This window comes from Mus caroli, chromosome 9, assembly GCF_900094665.2.
Source record: "Mus caroli chromosome 9, CAROLI_EIJ_v1.1, whole genome shotgun sequence".
Lineage (NCBI taxonomy): Eukaryota > Metazoa > Chordata > Mammalia > Rodentia > Muridae > Mus > Mus caroli.
The window spans coordinates 71,221,959-71,243,322 of record NC_034578.1 but is presented as its reverse complement, the minus strand read 5'-3'; the positions used below and the strand labels follow the sequence as shown (position 1 = coordinate 71,243,322).

At 39.0% G+C, this 21,364-nt stretch overlaps 1 protein-coding gene across 4 annotated transcripts in view; it reads right to left on the bottom strand.

Annotated features, from left to right (window-relative positions):
- Wdr72 (WD repeat domain 72) overlaps window positions 1–21,364 on the bottom strand; it is a 169,653-nt gene that overhangs the window by 87,624 nt on the left and 60,665 nt on the right. For all 4 annotated transcript variants that reach the window (XM_021173138.1, XM_029482131.1, XM_029482129.1 and 1 more), the window contains exon 14: window positions 16,656–16,858. In XM_021173138.1, the coding sequence (XP_021028797.1) occupies window positions 16,656–16,858 (203 nt within the window). The remainder of the gene's footprint in view (window positions 1–16,655; window positions 16,859–21,364) is intronic.

The following is a 21,364-nucleotide window of genomic DNA, read 5'->3' as shown; positions in this document are numbered from 1 at the left end:
AAAAAAAAAAAAAAAAAAAAAAAAAAAAAAAAAAAAAAAAAAATCACCAAGAGGCCAGGGGGAATATCTGGGGCTCATTTTAGGGTCTTAGGGGGATTAGCAAGTTAGAGAAAAAAACTGGGGGACATCCTCACCTCTGGGTTGAGAGTGTCCAGCCCTCAGGTTTCAATATCTTAGAAAAATTCTAAAAGGCAAACAGCCAACACCCTTTTCTGAGGCAATGTCTCTCTGGAGCAAAAGGCATTCTCTTCAGGGAAAGGCTCTAGATTCTTTTTTTTTTTTCATTATTATAGTTTTTAATGAGGAGAAATGTTTAAAATTGTAGAGGAAAAATGGGAACGGGATGGCAAAATCTTAGCAGCAAAGTGGTTAAACAAACTGAAAATATTAATGCACAAACATCAAAATATTAAAGCATGTACGTTGTGTATGAAATACAGCATAAAACCAGGAGATGCACTATAGTGACTAGTGCTTAACAGAAAAAAAGATGGTTAATTTTGTTCTTCTCAGAAGCATATACACAGTTCATTTCCATGGCATTTTCTATATTTCCACCAAGTTATATTCTTTAGTTATTCACACTAGATAGAATCTTAGACATAAGCCTGTGACTGGTCGCTGGGATGTCTTTAAAACTTAAAGTCCCCAGCCAACTGCTTCTGCTGACTCCTTAGCCTGCTAGCTGTATAATGAGCAAAGGGCAGACTGATGCTAACAGGAAACAAGTAACAAACTGGGGATGTTTTAGCTAATGAGATTTGGACTCTTATCCAATTTGGTATCAATAGAGGAATGAAAAGACAGACAGACACAAGACAGCCAAGAGAGGCCTGGTGGCAAATTCAAACTCACACAGACTTTTATTCAATCAACTCAACACTGAAGGGCCCTAGTGGAAAGGAGAGGCCAGTATGCTCATGAGCACACAAAGAAAGAATACTTTATGCTTCCTTTAAAAATTACGCAAAAATCCAAAGCCACTCTTCCTACAACTGTTGGAATAGATGTTTTATCACTCAACATTGGTTTGTTCTGTAGTTTGTAATAAAATAAGTAGTATGCTACTGTACTGGCTAGTTTTGTGTCAACTTGACACAGCTGGAGTTATCACAGAGAAAGGAGCTTCAGTTGAGGAAATGCCTCCATGAGATCCAACTGTAAGGCNAATTAGTGATCAAGGGGGAAAGGCCCCTTGTGGGTGGGACCATCTCTGGGCTGGTAGTCTTGGGTTCTATAAGAGAGCAGGATGAGCAAGCCAGGAGAAGCAAGCCAGTAAGGAATATTCCTCCATGGCCTCTGCATCAGTTCCTGCTTTCTGACCTGCTTGAGTTCCAGTCCTGACTTCCTTTTGTGATGAACGGCAATGTGGAAGAGTAAGCTTAATAAACCCTTTCCTCCCCAACTTGTTTCTTGGTCATGATGTTTGTGCAGGAATAGAAACCCTGACTAAGACAGCTACTGATATAAAAAACAAAAACAAAAACAAACAAACAAAAAAACAAAAACACTCTTGTTAAGGAGCTCAATCTTAAGTGGCAAAATAGGTACTTGTCTCAGGCACTCTCCTTAAACAGTGACTGTTTTCTTTGATTTCTTTTTACCTCTTGCTCAGTATATAATTGTCAACTAAGTCACTGGGAACTCAGCCTCTAGGGATGAACACTAATTAAAAAGTATATGCTATGTGCATGCTGACGGAGCTCACTCCAAACACCTTTGCTTCCAAACATGACATTTTAATCAGTGGTATCACAGTAACACTTTATAAATGCCAGCCCAATAAGTTGATAATTTGCCAAAAGATCAGGAAGGATGTAGGTCTAGACAGGAAAAAATAAAAGCCAACAAGATCTGGCTTACCACTGAACAGAACAAGAGACAATATTTTTTTTACTAAGTGCTTCTTCTCTTTGGAGTGATAAGTCTATGTTTATATAAAGATCTGACACTGAAGACATGCTCTAGCTGACTGGTTCAACTCAGCTGTTCTGGCCTAAACTCTCATCCAAGCTGACTGTTTAAAACTGGCTTCTCTAGGCTTCTAACTGAATTGCTTGGCCTCATACTAACTTGGGCAATATGTTCTAATCTTTTGGTTCCTTTTTTTCTGGTCTCAACTGCCTCTATTGATCTGCACTGGACTGCATGAACGTATGAACAAACTCAACTCCCCTGCACTGCACTGCACAGCACACTGCCAACTGACTGACTCACTTCTACTGCACAGAGCTCAACAAACTGAATGAAACTGACTGAACTCCACTCACTCTGTGATCCTCTTAAACAGCTTCTTTCCTGTGCTGTTCTTGTGAGAGTTGGGCGTGTCTTATCCTTCAAATCTTTCTCTGATTTGTCACTTTGTCTGTTCATTAATTAGATGACATGGCTGGCTTGGGATTAAAGGTGTATACTAAGGACATTTCTATATTCTATTCAGAAAGATTAAAAGTGTGTGATGTGTCTGCATTCTACCTGAATCATACAGACCTAGAAGGTCTTGGGACGTGATCAGAGCATCCATGTTGCTAGATTAAAATTCCTCTACAGTAAGAATATGAAGAAATGAATCCTAGTATACTGCAATTCAAAAGCAAATGAAAACAACACTCAGGTACCCGAGATTATTAGAACTGGTGGAGGATCAGTGAGATGGCCCAGCAGATAAAGACACTTATTATCAACTGATGACCTGAAGTGGATATTTGGGATCAACATGGTGGAAGGAGACAACTAGCTCCCACAAATTGTCTTCTTATCTCCAGACATGTGTTGTGGCAGAGTCATATGAACACACACACACACATTAAATGTTAGGAAAAAAAAGGAGGATAACTGCATAACCTAGGAATTCCACATGTAGATACTGACCAAAAGATCAAAACCAAGATTTCAAAGAGGTATGAGGGTCCAGTGCAGTGTTACTCATAACAACAGAGATGAGAAAAACTAGATTTCACTGACAGATGAGAGGATGAAGAAAAACATTCTAAATAGCTGTGACAAAATAATATTCATCCCTAGAAGGAAATTCTACAACAGATGACTGAACAAAACAAAACAAAAATTTCCCCCCAAACAAAGACCTCGTGGAAATGATGTTGAATAACAAAAGCCAAACAGAAATAATATGGCATGGTTGTTCTTAAAAGAGACCTAAAACAATCACTTCCACAGAATCCAGGTGTAAAGTCATGATAGCCTAAAGGTGGGCTGGGATAAGCTATTAATCAATAGAAAGTAAGTTCTTACCTGGCAAACTGAATACTCTCTAGGATTCACTGCTAAGCATTTTGTTTAGATAGCTTTATTTGGTAGTAATTGGTAATGAGTGCAACAAAAGGACAAGTCCAAATTCTAACACTACATGTATAGACAGCTATTTGTCATAGCTCCTTACTATATTTACTAACTCAGTGGTTAAGAGCAGTAGTGGCTCTTCCAGAGGACCTGGGAGTTGAGTGTTTAGGATAAATTTGTCTAAAGCTATGAAGTGATGGATGCAGATGGTAGAACCCTCTCTGGTTGTATTCAAATCTCATTAACACCTGCCCTAGCTCCACATCTATATTCTTATCATTTAGACTTGTTCCCCACAGCAAAATGTTACTTACATATCAAGATTTATGGCTGTTATGACCTGTGCTCTAGAGAGCATAGGCCCTTCCATGGCCTAGGTTGGCTCCTGTATCACCTCAGATTTGACTCTACAATCTGTGTCCATAGCTTTAGCCAAATTCATAATAAACACTCAACTCCCTGGTCCTCTGGAAGAACAGCTATTGCTCTTAACCAATGAGTCATCTTTTCAGCCCCTGGCCTTTTCTTTTAAGTTATGGTCTATCTCTTTTCTCTGTATGTAATCTGCATGAGTCCAGACTCTTGTTGAAATTCCTAGTGTCTATGGTGTGGGGCACACAGTAGAGATTCAACAAGTATTGAAGAATGAATTTTCTGCCTTACTAATCCCACTACAAAGTGTATATAGCACATATACCAGGGAGTTTAAGGCCTACTTGGGAGAGTAATATAAATTCAAGTAATTAGGCAATGCATTGGCAATTCAAAAGTGAGCTGACATGGGCTTATTAACCAGGTAGAATTTGAGAAGGCAAAGAGGCTTACAGAGCAAATGGCCTTTGCTAGGAAGAGGCATGTAAGGACTAGAAGCAGCAATGCCAACATATGGAAGAGCATCAGCCTCCTGAAAATTACTGAGCAGCCTCATCCCCTAGATCTCAGTGGAGTATTAAGAGACAATGAAGAAGAGAAAATCCTGTAAGGTTTGAAGTCTCCCAAGACTCTGAACCTATCCCATCCAAAGAGCAATCTGCAAATATTTAAAGTGGTATATGCCGAGTGTAATCAGCTATAGCACTCTAGTTCGTTCTCTCTCTCTCTCTCTCTCTCTCTCTCTCTCTCTCTCTCTCTCTATCTCTCTCTATCTATCTATCTCTATATATCCCTCCCTCTCTCTCTTTTGTGCTCTGATAGGAGGAGGCATTAAGCAGTTTCCAAATCAACTACAAAAGCAAGCAGCTGCTGCTTGAGGGTTGAAGGCTTACCCCAAGTTCCCGCATTTGGGAAATGAAGCATAAATAAATCCTCTTCATATTTATCATACATCCATGTCTTAACATTATTGCAAACCTGTTGATTAGATGGCTGATAGCTTTGGGGGTTTTATATTAAGGGATGGGCTTGAAAAGTAATTATCCCAGGGAAGAAGAGGACTCATGGAATACAATATAATCCTCAGGCTATGTCTGAGTGATTATTTTAGATAACTCTGTGACTAGGAGAAATGAGCCTGAGATTGACAGACAGGCAAATGGTGGCAATAGTTTGATGGTGAACAAAGCCATTTTAACTATGTCACCTTTTGTCTATCTGAGTCTTATAAGAGGACTGCTATTTGCATCTTACCTAAAGTAAGCCATTGGTTCCCTGTGTGTCAAATATCCTAGATTTCAATATCATTATTGAATAAGCTTTTAAAGTTTATTAAGCCAGCAGATTGTGGCACCTGCTGGGTGTTTCTATGAAAGCATTATTCATTTATCATATAATCTTTTTAGAGACAGACATGCTAAGTGTCCAAATCCTTTCTAACTTACTCATTATGAAGAAATCATTCATTCTAACACTGTACATTTGAGAAGGCTAGGTGGCTTTTAATTATTGCATTTTTTTTTTTACAAAGCAGACACAGTGGTGTAGATCTCTAATTCCCTGACTGGGAAGCAGAGGCAAGAGGATTACAGTCAGTTCAAAGCCAGCATGGTCTATGTGATGAGTTTTGGGGGTAGCCAGCATTAGTGAGACCCTGTCTTAAAAGAACACTGTGGTTACAAATGGAATTATGATGGTCTAAAGTAATGCAATGCTTTAAAACACAAAAACCTAGTTTGAGAATTAAGGGATGTGGAATACGAGACAAACACATGAAATGTGCAGCTTCAAGGGCCAGTGCCCTGCCTGAGAGAAGGTCTGTGTGTGATGAGAGCGCTCACTCACAGCTCTTCATTGCAGGTTTTGTCTCTGGTTCTAACTGCTATCTTGACTAAAACAGAAAGATAGATTATATAAGTCAGGGCAGTAGTCATGCAATGAATGGAATTATCATAAGCACATGGAAAACTAGACATTTCCTGATATCCTCATACTAATTCCAGCTTCCAGTATGCCAGAAATTAATGTAAACTGTGTTCTAAGTGTTATTTAAGATAATCCTTAGTTTATGTGAAAATTAAAAGCACAAAGTGGGGTAAAATATGCTATGGGGCCCTAAAGCCAATCCTTTTTTTTTTTTTTTAATCATCCACAAACTTGACTTTAACTGTGAATTGAAGGTCTTTGGTGGTTAAAATGTTTAGCTGATAATCCCACAGTACACTGAACTCTGTAGACATTCTGGACCCAGAGGAGCATTTAGATTTGGGCACTGTATCAACCAATAATTATATCCTCACTCTGGCCTTTGGATAATCTCATAGGAAGCCAGGGCCTGTGTTCTCTCTGTATTCCAGACACAGCCACAAGGTCAATGCCAGACTCTGGGAGTTAACAAAACTAAGTTTGGCAGAGGGGGCTAGACAAAGGAAAACAAAGTATTTGCTACCAAACATGAAGTGGACAAAGCCAAGTTTTGTAAACCTCAAAGGAGGCAAGGAAGAAAGTAATGAGGATAAGCAGGGCTTTGCATTTCATATGTTTTAGGAACGGCTTTTGGAAAAGCATGTCTTAGACAATGAGAATTGGGGAGGCCTACTACTGTCAACAAAACCATATAGTGTTTAGACCTGTTTGTGTATAGAATTATGTACATAGGAAGAGAAAGTCCCTGTTGCTCGTGCAGCATCTTAGGAATATTTCATTCCCACGAGGAATAGGATAATTGGCAGAAAAGCTTCTGCAGGCTCTTTACGTTTAGGATGATGGTGGCTGTTTTCAGAGAAGCTAACTTGGCTTGAGCTGTCACTTCACGGAACTGAAGGCACTTCCAGGATGCCACTGTGAAAACGCCATCCTGAAAAGACAGTTGGGAACACTAGCTGGCTGTGCTTTTTAATGAAACACATTCAGACTCTTAGCATCAATAAACGAGCTAAGGGTTTAATTCATTTTGTTTTAATAGCCCAGAGGAAATAGTCCATGAGAATAAATGTCCCGAGATCTCCTTCTTGTAACATTTTTGCATTTTCCGCTCTTAGAGACAGCATCAGCATATGTCACTGATGTCAGCGCTAGCCTGTTGTGTTTCCTTAAATGGGCCCAGAGGGTGTGCTCAGTCAACAAGTGACACGGCCAGCTTTCAAAGTGAGACATTTCATTCTCCTTTCCTTTCCTGTTCTACATTCTTTAAGTTAACCCAACATCTGAATTTCTATAACTTTCCTTTTTATTCTTGAAGCTAGTATCCAGTGTGCTAGAAATAAATATAATGTACAAAGAGGGTATTCCTAACAAAAGACAAGGATTTTATTTCAAGCAACTCCACCACCAGAAACAAGTTGCTCATATAGGACAAATCTGACCTTCTTGGGGAGATTTTTACATTAGCAAGATATCGGCTTTCTCAGTGAGGTTCAATAGCAAGGAAAGACCAAAACTTTGTTTTAAGAAAATAAATTTAGAACTGAAAAGAAGAAGAAGGAAAGAAGTGAAGAAAAGAGTGAAGAAAATATTCCTAAGCTGTCATGGATAGGTCAGACAGTATGACCATGATCATAGCATAGCATAGGTCTAAAGACCTATTGAAGTATTCACGCCAATAAAGGCACATTTTAAAAACATACGTAGTAAGTCATGTTGATGATCTTTCTTAATTAAGCTAAACATAAAATGGAATGCCTGATTCACTTAATTCTTGTCAAAGTTTCTGTGCTGGATTGATTTCTCTGCCACCCACCCCATACCCTAACCACCCTTCCCATGCACAAATAAGTTAACTGATAAGTATAGAAAGATTTTAGTTCCAGAATATCTTAAAGATCCAAGAGCTTCACATCCCCAATAGGGCTGGTGGGATACTGTGCAGGGAAGGGTCATGAAGTAGATTCAGGCTGCAGGAAGCACTAGGAGGTAGTATAAACATTTATTCATTGAAAACTCTTCCTTGAGAATTAACAAAAGAGATAACATTTGAAGAAATCAAGGCTGAGCAAAGGCCTTCTCTGGGAGAAATCAGGGCTACCTATCAGCAATTATAAAAACAATAATGTTGACCTTGAGTCAGCCTTAAAGGTCTTTGTTCACAATTGGACTATCAGCTTTATGAATTTTCAGTTGCTATTGCAGCCAAAGACGCAGTAAAGGCAGAGTTGACCAGTAATAAGACAACAGCTGTTTCTGCCGACCGGGATGAAAAAGCATTTGAGAAAGGACACATCACACTGGCATTTTCTATGTTAAAAATGACAGCTCTTCCACATTCCACTCAACACACCTTAGATGAAGACTTACGACATCTCAGGGAAATACCAATAAAAATCCAAAATCACATACAGTCAAAGCAAGAAATAATTTAAACAAATTGTATCTGCAATCCTGGGAGATCAATAGTCAGTAAAGGTTTTTATAACTTGAAATGTTTTATGGTTGAAGATTTTACCCTAAGACTTTTTTCCCCTCATCTCGAGGATGCAATTTTACTTTCTCTGCTGTATGTTAAACATAATGTCTAGTAATAAGAGAGATGCCCGTTCAAAGAGGAAATAATAGACAGATCCAATCAAAGAGGGAGAGAGGGAGAGGGGTCCTCATGTGGAGTTATTGAAATTAAGAGATTCAATAGCTATTACTGCCAGTCAGGTATCATAGCAACCTTGTATGTTTTAAAAAAAATAGTGCTGGAAAAGTCTCCAAACCTTCAAGGCTACTTTGGGAGTATAACACTGTCAACATCTGTTGGTGTTGCCATGGGCACAGCCACAAAAGATTCTGCCATCCATATGTATGTACACACACAGAGAGAGAGAGAGAGAGAGAGAGAGAAGAAGAAGAAGAAGAAGAAGAAGAAGAAGAAGAAGAAGAAGAAGAAGAAGAAGAAGAAGAAGAAGAAGAAGAAGAAGAGAAGAAATGTAGAAGACACATTGACAAGAAAGCATCAAGAAGTCATTGGTCTGGCTCTATAACATCACCCACACTTCTGTCTTTTTTTTTTTTTAAACAGTAATTCTTTTCTACAGAGTACAGAGACTCCAGATTCAACTGCCCTGTCGTGACTCAACAGGACGCAGGGTGTGGAAACCATCTCCTAAAACTCTACTTTGGTACCGTCCATGGCAAGTCTTAACTAGAATCTCAAAGTGGACTGCATTTAAAACAATACTTAAGCGTCCACATCTCCAACCTCGTTGGCAGTTGATAGGTCCACAGGAAAGAAAAGGACAGGTTCCTAGGAGCAAGAAACTGATATTGATTTTTCCTTTTTCAGCAGCGAGTCTCCGTTCTGTGTGGCTGCTGTCAAAGGCAATCTCTAACAGCTGGAGTCAAATTGTACTATTTAGAGAAAGAGCCCTTGTCAAGTGGACCGTAAGTCCCCCAACAATACGCTATTCAAATGGCACTTTGCCACACAAATTGCTGACTGGATGAATAACCTGTGGCAGTCACTGAGGCCAGTATCAAAGTTCCATTTTGATGAGAGGTTTTACGTTCACACATTAAACAAGCTTTCTTTGAAGAACTATGAGGCCGTATATCTTGGGGCCTCGGAATGCTGGAAATAATTAAAATCTGTTTAAATACATCAAGGGAACGTGACAACATTAATATGGATCGGGCGTTAACTGCATTTGTCACAGGGGTAGAAGCAGTGGTCCGTCGGTGGCTGGCACCCCCTCCCCGGCACGTGCAGCACAAAGCTGGGCTCTTGCCAGCCGTGCACCATGAAATAGGCGCTTTTTCCTTTTGTAACCCTGATTTACATGGCTGACGAATGTTTAGATTTGAGCCAGGCTTTGAAGTCCTCTGAGGAAAATCAGGGTGGCTCCTGTGCAGGAGGCCGGCAGCTGGAGTCTCTTCACCATGCTTATTCCTTCTGTGGGGACCGGACCTCCTGAGGTAGGTTCTGAAACAAAGCTGTGACAGCCCCTAATAGTTTTTCTTGTGTCTGAGGTAACTTTCTGAATGAAAAAAATATAAAGAACGTCTAAATTCATGCCACTAAATGTGAGATAGGAAGTTTTTACACAAAGCAGTTATTTTTTTTTAAGCATTATCAATTAAGGAAGCTTTTATTCACCTTGCAGAACCTTCTGAGGAATGGTTAGCTGTCAAAAATATTCATTGTTTCATATATGATTCAAAAAGCAAATTATCATGCCTTGCCATTACTCCTACAGGTTTTTCTGTACTGCCTGACGTAGGGAGATGCTACCTACCAGTCACTGTGTTCTCAGTAGAAATTAAGTAAAGTGAAATATTTAAAACAAAAAAACAGAACACTAAACTTATAGAATTGAATGGTTTCAATGTTTAATAACAACTCTACTTTCTTATAAATTTATATAATATTTCCCATGATACTTATACTTTCATCAACTATCAAAAGGGACGCCATCCAAATTACCTTCTAAAGAGGTCAAAAGAAACAATCTACATGGGAAATTTATATGTTTTAATTTTAGTTTGGAAAAAAAATATATGTATATATATATATATATACCGTGTAGCTGTAGTGCTTGAGAATGCTATAAGAGTGCCCAGGATGCTATGCAGTTACAGGCAGTTGTGAGCTGTCTGACATGGGTGCTAGAAACTAAACTCAGGTCTTCTACAAGAGCGGCAAATATGGTTAACTACTAAGCAATCTCTCCAGTCCTCTATTTTTATATAATGCAATTATTTTCAAATAAATACTACTTGCTCTCTTCTAATGCAATGTAATTTTGATAACAGAATATTTAAATAAAAGTGGAATTTGATTTAATACTACTAATAATACTAATAGTATTAATACCAATAGTAATAATAATACTATCTCAGTGAGATTTAATTTATTTTATATGTAAATCAACAGGTAAGATTTTTTCAAGTACCATTATTTTGTTCCTTTAGTTATTTTGTGTTTCAGTTATTTTGTGTTTTGGTTATTTCATGTATCATGAAACATAAAGCAATAAAAAACCAAAAAGTAGCTTTTTGCATTGGATATTTGGCTCAGTGGATAATAGCACACACTGCTCTTTCAGAAGTCCCCAGTACCCACATCAGGTGACTTACAAGTGCCTGTAACTCTGGCCCCAGGATCCTCTGCCCTCTTATGTCCTCCGTAGGCACCTTCACTCTTGTAGATACCCATAAATACAAACTTAAAGAAATAATAAAAATTAGCTTTTTATTTTAATAAGGTGTTAAGTAGCAGAATTTGTAGCAGGTTGCCATTTCTGTTTTACAAGAGAAGTCAAGAGAAGACTTGAATAAAGTTTCTCAGTGAGTTATGTGAGATGTTACACTAAGGTCAGATCAAGGTTAAATACCAAACCAACTGGGATGTAAACGCAAATGCAGTTTGTATTTACATCCAACCTTATATGTTTAGGTTAATCCATACAAGTGTACTATTCAAAATTCTCTAATGGAGGTTGAGAAAGATGGCTTGGTCAGTCAAGTATTTACCCTGTAAGCTTTAAAAACATTTTATTATTTTGAGAATCATCTCACTATGTAGCCTTGGCTGACCCAGAATTCACTATGTAGACCAAGATGGGCACAAGCTGAAGACATCTACCTGCCTCTCATTTCTGAGTGCTGGGTTTAACAGTGTGCACTATCATCTCTGGCCCAAGGACCTGAATTTTATCACTAACACTCATGTAAACGTGTACACCAGGTATCCCAGCACTGGGAAGGCAGAGACAAGGGGATTCCCAGGGCTCAATGGACAGTCAGTTAGCCAAGTTATCCAAGTCCAAGTTCAATAGAGCCCTTATATCAAAAATAAGGTGGAGAGTGATTGGGGAAGACACCTAACTTCAACCTTTGACCTCCAAAGGCAAGAACACACTTCATACACACACACAGTTGCATACTAACACATGTACCAAACTCAAAACAGAGAGCTCTATGAGCACATGAGAATAGTGTGGCATTCAAGTTCTTATCTCCATCTCTGTGGAGACACGAGGAGCCACTAAATGTCAAAGTCCATTTTAAAGTCTCTAAACAAGAGTAAGGCATCTGCTCTAGAAAACTCTTGGGGCTATATGGAGCCAGGCACTGCTTAGATCTCTCTTCAGGAAGGAAGACTCATCCCACTGTGAGCCATTTGGCTCAGTGGCAGCTTAGAACTCTGGTCACTTGTGGGATATGTCTCAAAACTGGAACAAAAGTCCTAACCTCCTTGAAAGAATGGCTAGGTAATGCTGTAGGATAAGTGCTTGTAAGCCACAGGCTTCCTGTAATGGGATATGTTTGTTCTTAACTTTCTATCACACACACACACACACACACGCACACCTGAACTTACACATATACACACACAAATACTCAGTTGCACTGGAAATCATAATTTGTAGGGTGTTTTTGTTGTTTGTTTGTTTATTTAACAAAAGATGGTGTCCCCAGCACATACAAGTACTGTTTTCTATACAAGAACAGAATATAATGTATTGACATAAACTATTTCAATTTACATTCTATCATATATACATATGTATGAACATACATATACAGAAATATATGGAATGAAAATAAATGGCTTTATTAAAATTTCAGAAATTGAAATTTTAATATGGAAGAAAGAGGAGTTACAGGTTCTTTACAGGTCCTCCTGATACCTCTTTCCCTTTCAGTGACAAGAGGACTACTCGACCATTGGTCAGCAAGCTACAGCCAGTGTATCATGTTTGGACCACCACCTGCTACTGTAAAGGCAAGTCTCCCTAGATACCCCTCCACTCAACAGCAGAGCTGAGTAAAAATCTTGGCAAAGATCTGAGCTGTGACCCTAAACCATTCACTCCCTGATTTTTACTGAGAGACTCACATAACCTTCTTCATGGTCACCAGTATCCTAACATAAAAAACAGATCACATTTATGATTTTAAACCTCCCAGCAGACATCTTAAAACAACATAAATTTTAAAATGGGTAAAATTGGTCAAATAATTTTTTATTTAATCTCACATATCCAAAATGCATGTGTTTAACAATTTGTTCTGATCTTATTCGAGACACCAACTTGAACTATCGAGTGTTTGTTTCAATGTCACCACATTAGATGGGACAACTCTAAGAAAGCAAACAAATAAGAAAGCAAGCAGGGAGAGACAGGTTCTGCTTGGTGCAGCAGGGTTCTCAGACACTGCAAATGTCGTAAGTTCTGTCCATTAAAATAATCCTGTTTATCCTTTTATCCATTTTATAGATAATAAGCACAATAAAAAAACCTGAACACATACACTCATAAAACAAAAACGAACCAACCAACCAATGAACAAATGGGACTTTTCTTCTTAAAATACCATGTAGCCACAATGCTCACTGTCATATAGCAATGATTTTCGTCCCTACCTCACAGCTCAACTCCTCCCACTGCTATTTAAATAGACTCTATCCTGCTTTATCCTCTTGCCCAATCTAAGAACAGCAGCTCCCAACACCAACATGGTTATTGTATCCTGTAAATCCTTTAAGACTCTGACTCTCCTCCTCTCATCCCAAAGATCTCTCTTTGTCTAACAGCAGATTCAGCACCTCAATTCAGCACCAGCAATTCAAAGTGGAGATATTTTAAAATGATGTTTATAACATTTTCTGTTCTTTTCATAACTTGCTCTCCCCATTTATATGTACTCCCCAAATGAATGAAGAAAAACTGAATCATACTTTCTACGGATGTACAAATATTAGCCAACATCAAGTTCTAAATGTTCTGTTCTGTCTGAATTGTCTACGCCATTGCAATCCAGTATTCTGCCTGTGCCACTCTAAGATTAACACACACACACACACAAGCATAGATACAACACAATCTTGGATGGTCAAAAGCTCCCAGGCCGGTTGCCTTCCATTTTCCCCACTTACAGAATGAATATTATTCACACACGTATTGAAGATTGGTTTTTTTAAATGAAATCCATGAAGCATCTACTATATAGTAACTCACTTATGAGCTAAGAGATAACTCGATGGATAGAGCTTTTATAGATATGATAAACTAAGCTTGAGTTCCCAGAATTTATGGAAAAACTGGCCATAGCATCAGACATTTGTCATATCAGTGCTCCTATGTTGAGAAGAGAGGAGAGAAGGAGATTTCTGGAAACATGCAGGGCATCTACCCTGAGTGGCATATGTAACAGCAAACAACAGAGACCTCATCTCAAGCAATGTGGGCGGCCAGGACCAGCACCTAAAGTTGTTCTCTGAACTTCACATGTACACCAGGACATGTGTGCCCATACTGACACATACACATCACATGCACACAGAAGTATATTAATAATGTACAGGTTTACCTTTGAAATGTCATACTTTAAGATAAAATGAGCTCAGCACCCTAGCTCTAAGACAAATCCTAAAACAGCACAGGAGTGACAGACAATGAAGACATCTTGCATGAAACTGAAGGTGTGAAAGAGAAGCACAAGTACAAGAACCCACAGTCACACCAAATCTAGTAACAACAAGAGTGTATAGAGGAAAAGAGGCGACTGTCCTGTCTCCTTTACTTCTCCACTACAAAGAACGAAGGCTGAAAATTGTAGACTGCTCAGGTAAAGGGCAACAACTAGAAAATAGAGTGGACATCAGCCTACAAACAGGATGACAAGACAGGGGCATTTTATTGCTTCCTGGAGTCAAGAAAGAAACAAAATTATATACAGAAAATGAAATGTGTATACACTGTTAACACTACCTAAAGGGTAACTGAGCTTCAGAAAGAAACAACAGTCAGTTTATCTACCTTCTGGGAATCCAAGGAGAAAAACTGGCACCCAGTAAAAGTGATTTTTCCCCCCTACAGACCTCTGCCTCTGAAACACACAGGTCAGGTGATACCTGGGTCTTATCTATCATTCCCAAACAGTCCCTACTCTCCTACGATGTGTGCTTATTATAAAAATAGGTCCATGCCATTATGATAGTTCCAACCATGTATATGATTCAATTGAAATGCTATCATAGCTACATAAACATCCTTACAAAAATCTTGATTTCATGTTAAGAATGCTAAGAGATAGGGCTAGAGAAATTGCTCAGTAGTTAAGAACACTGACTTGGGCCGGGCGGTGGTGGTGCATGCCTTTAATCCCAGCACTTGGGAGGCAGAGGCAGGCGGATTTCTGAGTTTGAGGCCAGCCTGGTCTACAAAGTGAGTTCCAGGACAGCCCCAGGGCTACACAGAGAAACCCTGTCTCGAAAACCAAAAAAAAAAAAAAGAACACTGACTTGTTCTTCAGAGGATCTAGGTTTAGTTCCCAGAGCCCACATGGTGTCTTACAATTATCTGTAACTCCAGTTCCAGGGAATCTGATCTCCTCTTCTGGCCTCTATAGACACTGCATATACACCATGTCCACAAATGTAGGCCAAGATAAGTAAGTAAGTAAACAAATAACTAATAAATAGAGCATATTTGGCAACCTCAAAACAATGAAAATGTAGACTCTTGCTATCCACAGGGTTAACATCTCAAGAAGGAAAATATAAACTGATGTAGGTTGTCTGAATGAAATAGTAAAAGGAGAAATACATTAGGAGATTTTCATTCTATTTCAGCCATGACTTGGTGAAGTACTGGACTGATGGGCTGAGAGGTGACACTGTGAATCAATCAATACCCTGAGGCTGGCATCACAAGGACCATGGGGCCCTGTGTTCAGATCTGTGCTATACAATCATCCAGCTTTGCACTTTGAGACTGTATGTTCAAACAGTATGATTCCAGTCATACTTCTCACTGTTTAGCAAGTCAACACTGTTCAGGTGACAAACTTATTAGGTGTTCAGTTAGCATCTGAGATCTCAAAAGGTAATGAGTACCGGGCTCAGATAAAATGGAAATCAGGTCCCTAAACCCGAAAGGTTAGTATGGAAGCTCAAATGTGTGGCTTGGCTTCCATCACTTTGATGAATGACAACATATCTTCTGTTTTTAATATAAATGTACACACAAGGTAAAAATGGGATCTTTGCTAAGTCTTTATGAAGAAGATTGAAATAACAGGAAATGGCAAGAATATATAAATTGCAATATAGAAATATTAATTCCCACATGTACACTCAAAGAATTTTGACCTTATTTTATTTTATTTAGGTTATTTTCAATTATGTGTAAGTGTTCATGACTACACCGGGATACATAGATGTGAGAGCAAGTGCCCAAGAAAGACAGTGACACCAGATCTGTGCAGCTATAGTTACACATAGCTGTGAGGACCATGTGGATATTGGGATCTAAACGTGGGTCCTCTGGAAGAGCAGCAAGTGCCCTTGACCATTGAACCATCTCTCAAGCCTCCTACTTAGATTTTCGAAAAAGTTTTAGGTTCAAATGCATTACTGGAAATGTGTGTGTGTGTGTGTGTGTGTGTGTGTGTGTATTATTAATAAGAAAATAATTTATGTCACCAATAAGAACAAAAAAATCCCATAGAATATAAAGTGACCCTTAAAATTGTGAAAATATACTGCATAATATTATGAAAACATATTTACATGAAAAAATCCTAAGTATGTCCATACATATAAATGGCACAGGCAAAAATACTAAGAAGATAGCATGAAGGATCAGAATAGAAAATAATATCTTAAAGAAACTATATGAAATCACTATAACATACCGAGAAAAGAAAAATACTAAGGCTTGCTAAAATGAGCAGCTAGCCTGACTAAAAGAAACTAAATATATTCAACTGAAGAATTTAAAATGGATTGTAACTACAGCATATAATCACCACCATTGAAAAACACCTAAAATTTGAGTTAATGGGAGGGTAACTTAATTTTTGATAAGCTGAAAACTCTACTGTCACAAATGGCATCACAAGGAAAACATTCACTTTAGAGTTAGGTTCCACCCAACATCACTGGAAAGATGACGTCACCTGCCTCCCTACTTTTGTGCAGAGGGGTTAGGGCCACATTGCTGCTTACTCCAGTTGCTATGTCCCTGTGGAATACAGGATAGATGCAGACTCACCTTACATGAAGACTCCAGCTGCACACTGGGGCAGGGTACTGGCCCAGGCTGGTGGGAGTTGGATGTCTTCTGCTCTACACTTTTGTGCTTATGTGTCTCAGAGGCCACTGACAGTGTAGGCTCAGATCTGATGAGCTGAGTATCGTCACCACAGTTGAGAATAATCCTTGCTCTTTCTCCTGTCTCGTGCCTTTCCAAAGTGCCTGGAAAATGAAATTCAAGACACAAAACAAATATAAGCAAAAATACCCACTGGAATAGAATGCACAGACCTCACATGACGTGTTCACAAAAGGACCTTGATTCTTGAACCTGTCATTCCTGCCTTCTTACAACAGAAAGAACCAGCCTGTGAGCTTTGTCTAGATGGTTTAAATTTTGCCATCAATTACATTACAGTGGACTTGAAAGTGTACCCCCATCTAAGACCCCTTTTATCCACTGGAATCAACAGTCCATCTAAGAGTCTCCATAACTAAAATCCCTCTTATTATCTAGTGTGAAAGTGATCAATACAGAACAACGATGGAATATTTCTGTGTTGTCTCCTAGTGTCCCAGCTCACAAACAACAGAGATTCTGAAGTGCCCACCTGGGGTTCCCAGGTTTGCAGTGTTTCTACAGGTAATGTGTAACAACTTACATGATTATAGGTATTAAGGACACAGAGGCTTAGAGTGCTTCTGCCCTCATGCCAAGCTCCCCAGCTTTCGATGTTGTTTTTATTGCTGGAGTTTGTTAGCCTTGGAGCCTTTCTTTTTTATTTCTTATGTTATTAGAACTGGAATTAATCTCCCTTGCCCTCTGACCTCCGTCCAGCTCCAGAAGTGGTGCTGACAAGTCCAATTTGAAGTTAAAAGGAATGAGTGTAGGGAGCTGGGCCGACGGTTCATCAGTTAAGAGCACTGGCTGCTCTTGCAGAGAGCTGTGGTTGGGTTTCCAGGACCTACATGGTGGCTCATAACACCTGAAACTCCAGCTCCAGGGGATCCAATGATCTTTTCTGACTCATGAGCCATACATGCACACATATAGACACACATATATGTAAGCAATAAAATAAATCTTTTTTTTTAAAGAGAGCAAATATAAAATGACCAGCATTGGTGTGGGGTGATACCCTAGGGTTACTATACAAGTGTGAGGACTGGAGCTCAGATCCACAATTCTCATGTAAATGCCTGGCAGATGAGGCAGCTCAGCTGTAACCTGTAATCCCAGCATGCAAGAGCCAGATGCATGGATCTCCTGCCTAGATTAGCCCAAAGGATGAGCTCTGGATTCAGTGAGAGACTCTGCCTCAATAAATAAAACACAGAGCAAGCAAGAAAGATACAAGACATCATTATTTGCCTTCCAAATATACATACAAGTGTGCCCCCCACAAGAAAATTTGCATACATATACACATAATACAAAGGCTTATTATTATTATTATTATTATTATTATTATTATTATATTATGTATACACACACACACACACATCAGAGGTCTGGAAAGCTTAGTAGGACAGTACTGCCTGATTATAAGAACCTGAGTTTGGAACCCAGCACCCATTAATAAATCAGTTATGGTCTTGCAAGTCCCTATAACAATAGCATAGAGATGGAAGGATTAGTTGTTGGCTGCCAGCTTAATCAAAACTTGTCAGCTCCATGTTCAGAGAAGGACCTGCCTCAAAGAAATAAAGTGCAGAGTAATGAAGAAAGATACCCAATGGTTTCTTTGCTTTCTGAATGCATATACAGGTACACATATACCACATACACGTATGCACATTACACTCATATACATACACACTCATATACAGAAAGAAAGGGTCGGAAAGCAATGGATAAATAGTCAACTGGCTTTACAGAATGCAACACCACATATTCATTGAGCAAATTAATCTTGATGTCTGCTTCCTATCCTTTATAGGCTCACTTACAACTGAACAAAAATAATAAGAAATTCAATTAATTAGCGCCATAATACAGATTTAATTTCATATCGTTCCTTTCCCACAAATTGGAAAAAGTTGTTGTAGGTGTTAAAGATAACTAATTCTCATCAATAATATTAAGGAAAGATGAAATAAGTTAATTATACTAGGAAAGTGGTACCAAAATTAAAGATCACTCTGTGGTTTGATAGGAAGCTAGATGTGAAGATTGTAGTAATAGCATTTAATCCAGTCTCAGTCTCTCCTCTCTTCCCTGTTAGCTCTATCACTATTAGCTAGAATTGAGCACTGTAAATTTCTACAGGTCATTATGCTACAGCAATAGACATATTTTCATCTTGGGGATTCTTGGCAATGCTCCCCCATTGCAATCATTTCAAATTTGTAAGCAAATATCCTAAATACCTATTTATTTATTTATTTATTTATTTATTTATTTATTTATATTAGATATTTTCTTTATATACATTTCAAATGCTATCCCAAAAGTTCCCTATACCCTCCACCCGCCCTGCTCCCCTACCCACTGGTGGCCACTCCCTATTCTTGGCCCTGGCATTCCCCTGTACTGGGGCATATAAAATTTGCAATACCAAGGGGCCTCTCTTCCCAGTGATGGCCGACTAGGCCATCTTCTGAGTGTAACTTTCTAACCTTCCTTGTCCCATAACTACCAAGGAAATACTGTCAACAAATGATGCCAGAAAATTCATTGTCTTTCTAAGAAATCCCCCTTTCAAGTTAGTATCAACATAGATAATCTTCTCATGAGTTTTCTGTGGTTATGCAGTATATTTGTAAAATATTTTCAGAAAAATTTGTGTCTCTATGTCATCTGGAACTGGCTTTATACTCTTGGGCTCAAGAAATACTCTTGCCTCAGCCTCTTTGGTAGTTGAGAATAAAGGTGTGTGCTACTGTCCTTGGCTTTTGACACTCCTTGGAAAATAATTTATTGTGAAATAGCCTTGTGCATTACACTGTATATTTTACATATCCATGTATTTCATTCTAAATGTTTTTACAAAGCACCTCTTAAATTGTCCAGCCATAACCATAGCTTACACACATGTACCTGTGTAGCTTTCACCTCCTTCCATTTCTGCAGATATCTGATCTGTTTCACTTACTGTACCATTTACATGTGACCTGTTTGCAACACATAGGAAAAAAGAATGGTTTGTCCCTAGGCCCAGAACTCCCCAAAGCCTCATGGCATCACTGAAGCAAGAGACACTGAGGACTAATTTACTACAGTATTTAAAGTACAAATATTCTATTCTACCCATAAATAAATATTCTCCAATCTAATAAAAGATTGGGCATTTTGTTTTCTTGATAATAAATCCTATCATGGGAGTTAATTTTTTCATTTAAAATTTCTTATTGAATTAGTATTGCTTCTGCCTCCTGGTTGATAAGCCCTTTTAAATAATTTATCATCAGAATTCATGGAATTTGTTTAGAAAGAAGATAATATAAGAAATAACCACTAGGCCCTGGCGCTCCCCTGTACTGAGGCATATAAAGTTTGTAAGACCAAGGGGCTTCTCTTCCCAATGATGACTAACTAGGCCATCTTCTGCTACATATGCAGCTAGAGACACGAGCTTTGGGGGTACTGGTTAGTTCATATTGTTGTTCCACCTATAGGGTTGCAGACCCCTTCAGCTCCTTGGGTACTTTCTTTAGCTCCTCCATTGGGGAGCCCTGTGTTCCATCCAATAGATAACTATGAGCATCCACTTCTGTATTTGCCAGGCACTGGCATAGCCTCAGGTAGGGGGAGGGTATAGGGAACTTTCGGGATAGCATTTGAAATGTAAATAAAGAAAATATCTAATAAAATTTTTTAAAAAAGAAATAACCACTAGGAAGATTGTCAGTGTGTTATTGTGAGAATTCTTCCCCTGGGAGAATCTCACAAACACCAACTATGAGTCCATCTTATGTAGCTGCATAACTAAGTCCCTCCCTGTCATTAACCAGAAAGGGGAGGGGGGAGGTGTATAAACAAATCTACCTTCCTCTACCTCCTCCTCCTCCTCCTCCTCCTCCTCCTCCACCACCACCACCACAACCACCACCACCACTACCTCATCTCTCACTCACCCCCCCAAAGGACCAATGACAAACCAAAGTATCATTCCACCAGAATTCATCTTAGGACCCCAGTGAGTGTTTTGGGTCTACTTACAGAGCAATGATCGGGGCATTATGGGAAAAGAGCATGGGTGACTTGGACAGATACACTTGGAAATCTGTACCCAGCATGGAGCATGGTTCCCCATGGCCAATAGTCCTCCTCAGTTAACTTTCTCAGGCCTCTCTATACTCTAGTACCTTCCCTAGACTCAAAGCCAGGAGCAATTGAGCTGAACTTCACCCAGATGTCTGGGAAGTGTGGCTAGAAACTTGGTTGCTGGTCCAATAACTCAACTCAAAAACCCTTTCTTCTGGGAGGGGATGCCAACAGACACTCCCAGGCCTGATCAGGATAGATGCACTCAGCAAGACAACACTGATCTCAGAAAGATGGGAGCTGCTTGAAAGGGAGGGTAGTGTTCTACAACAGTAGCTACAATATGCCTAAATGTTGCCTTTGCAGCAGATAGGAGTCACTGCTTCCTAATGTCAGAAACTCAAGGTTTATAAACCACTTAATTCAACTCAAGAGAACATCAAGAGAACTTTGCTTTTCCATGTGAACCTGATGGTAACCGAAACTGATTTACACTCTATTTCATCAAGACAGTGAGGGAT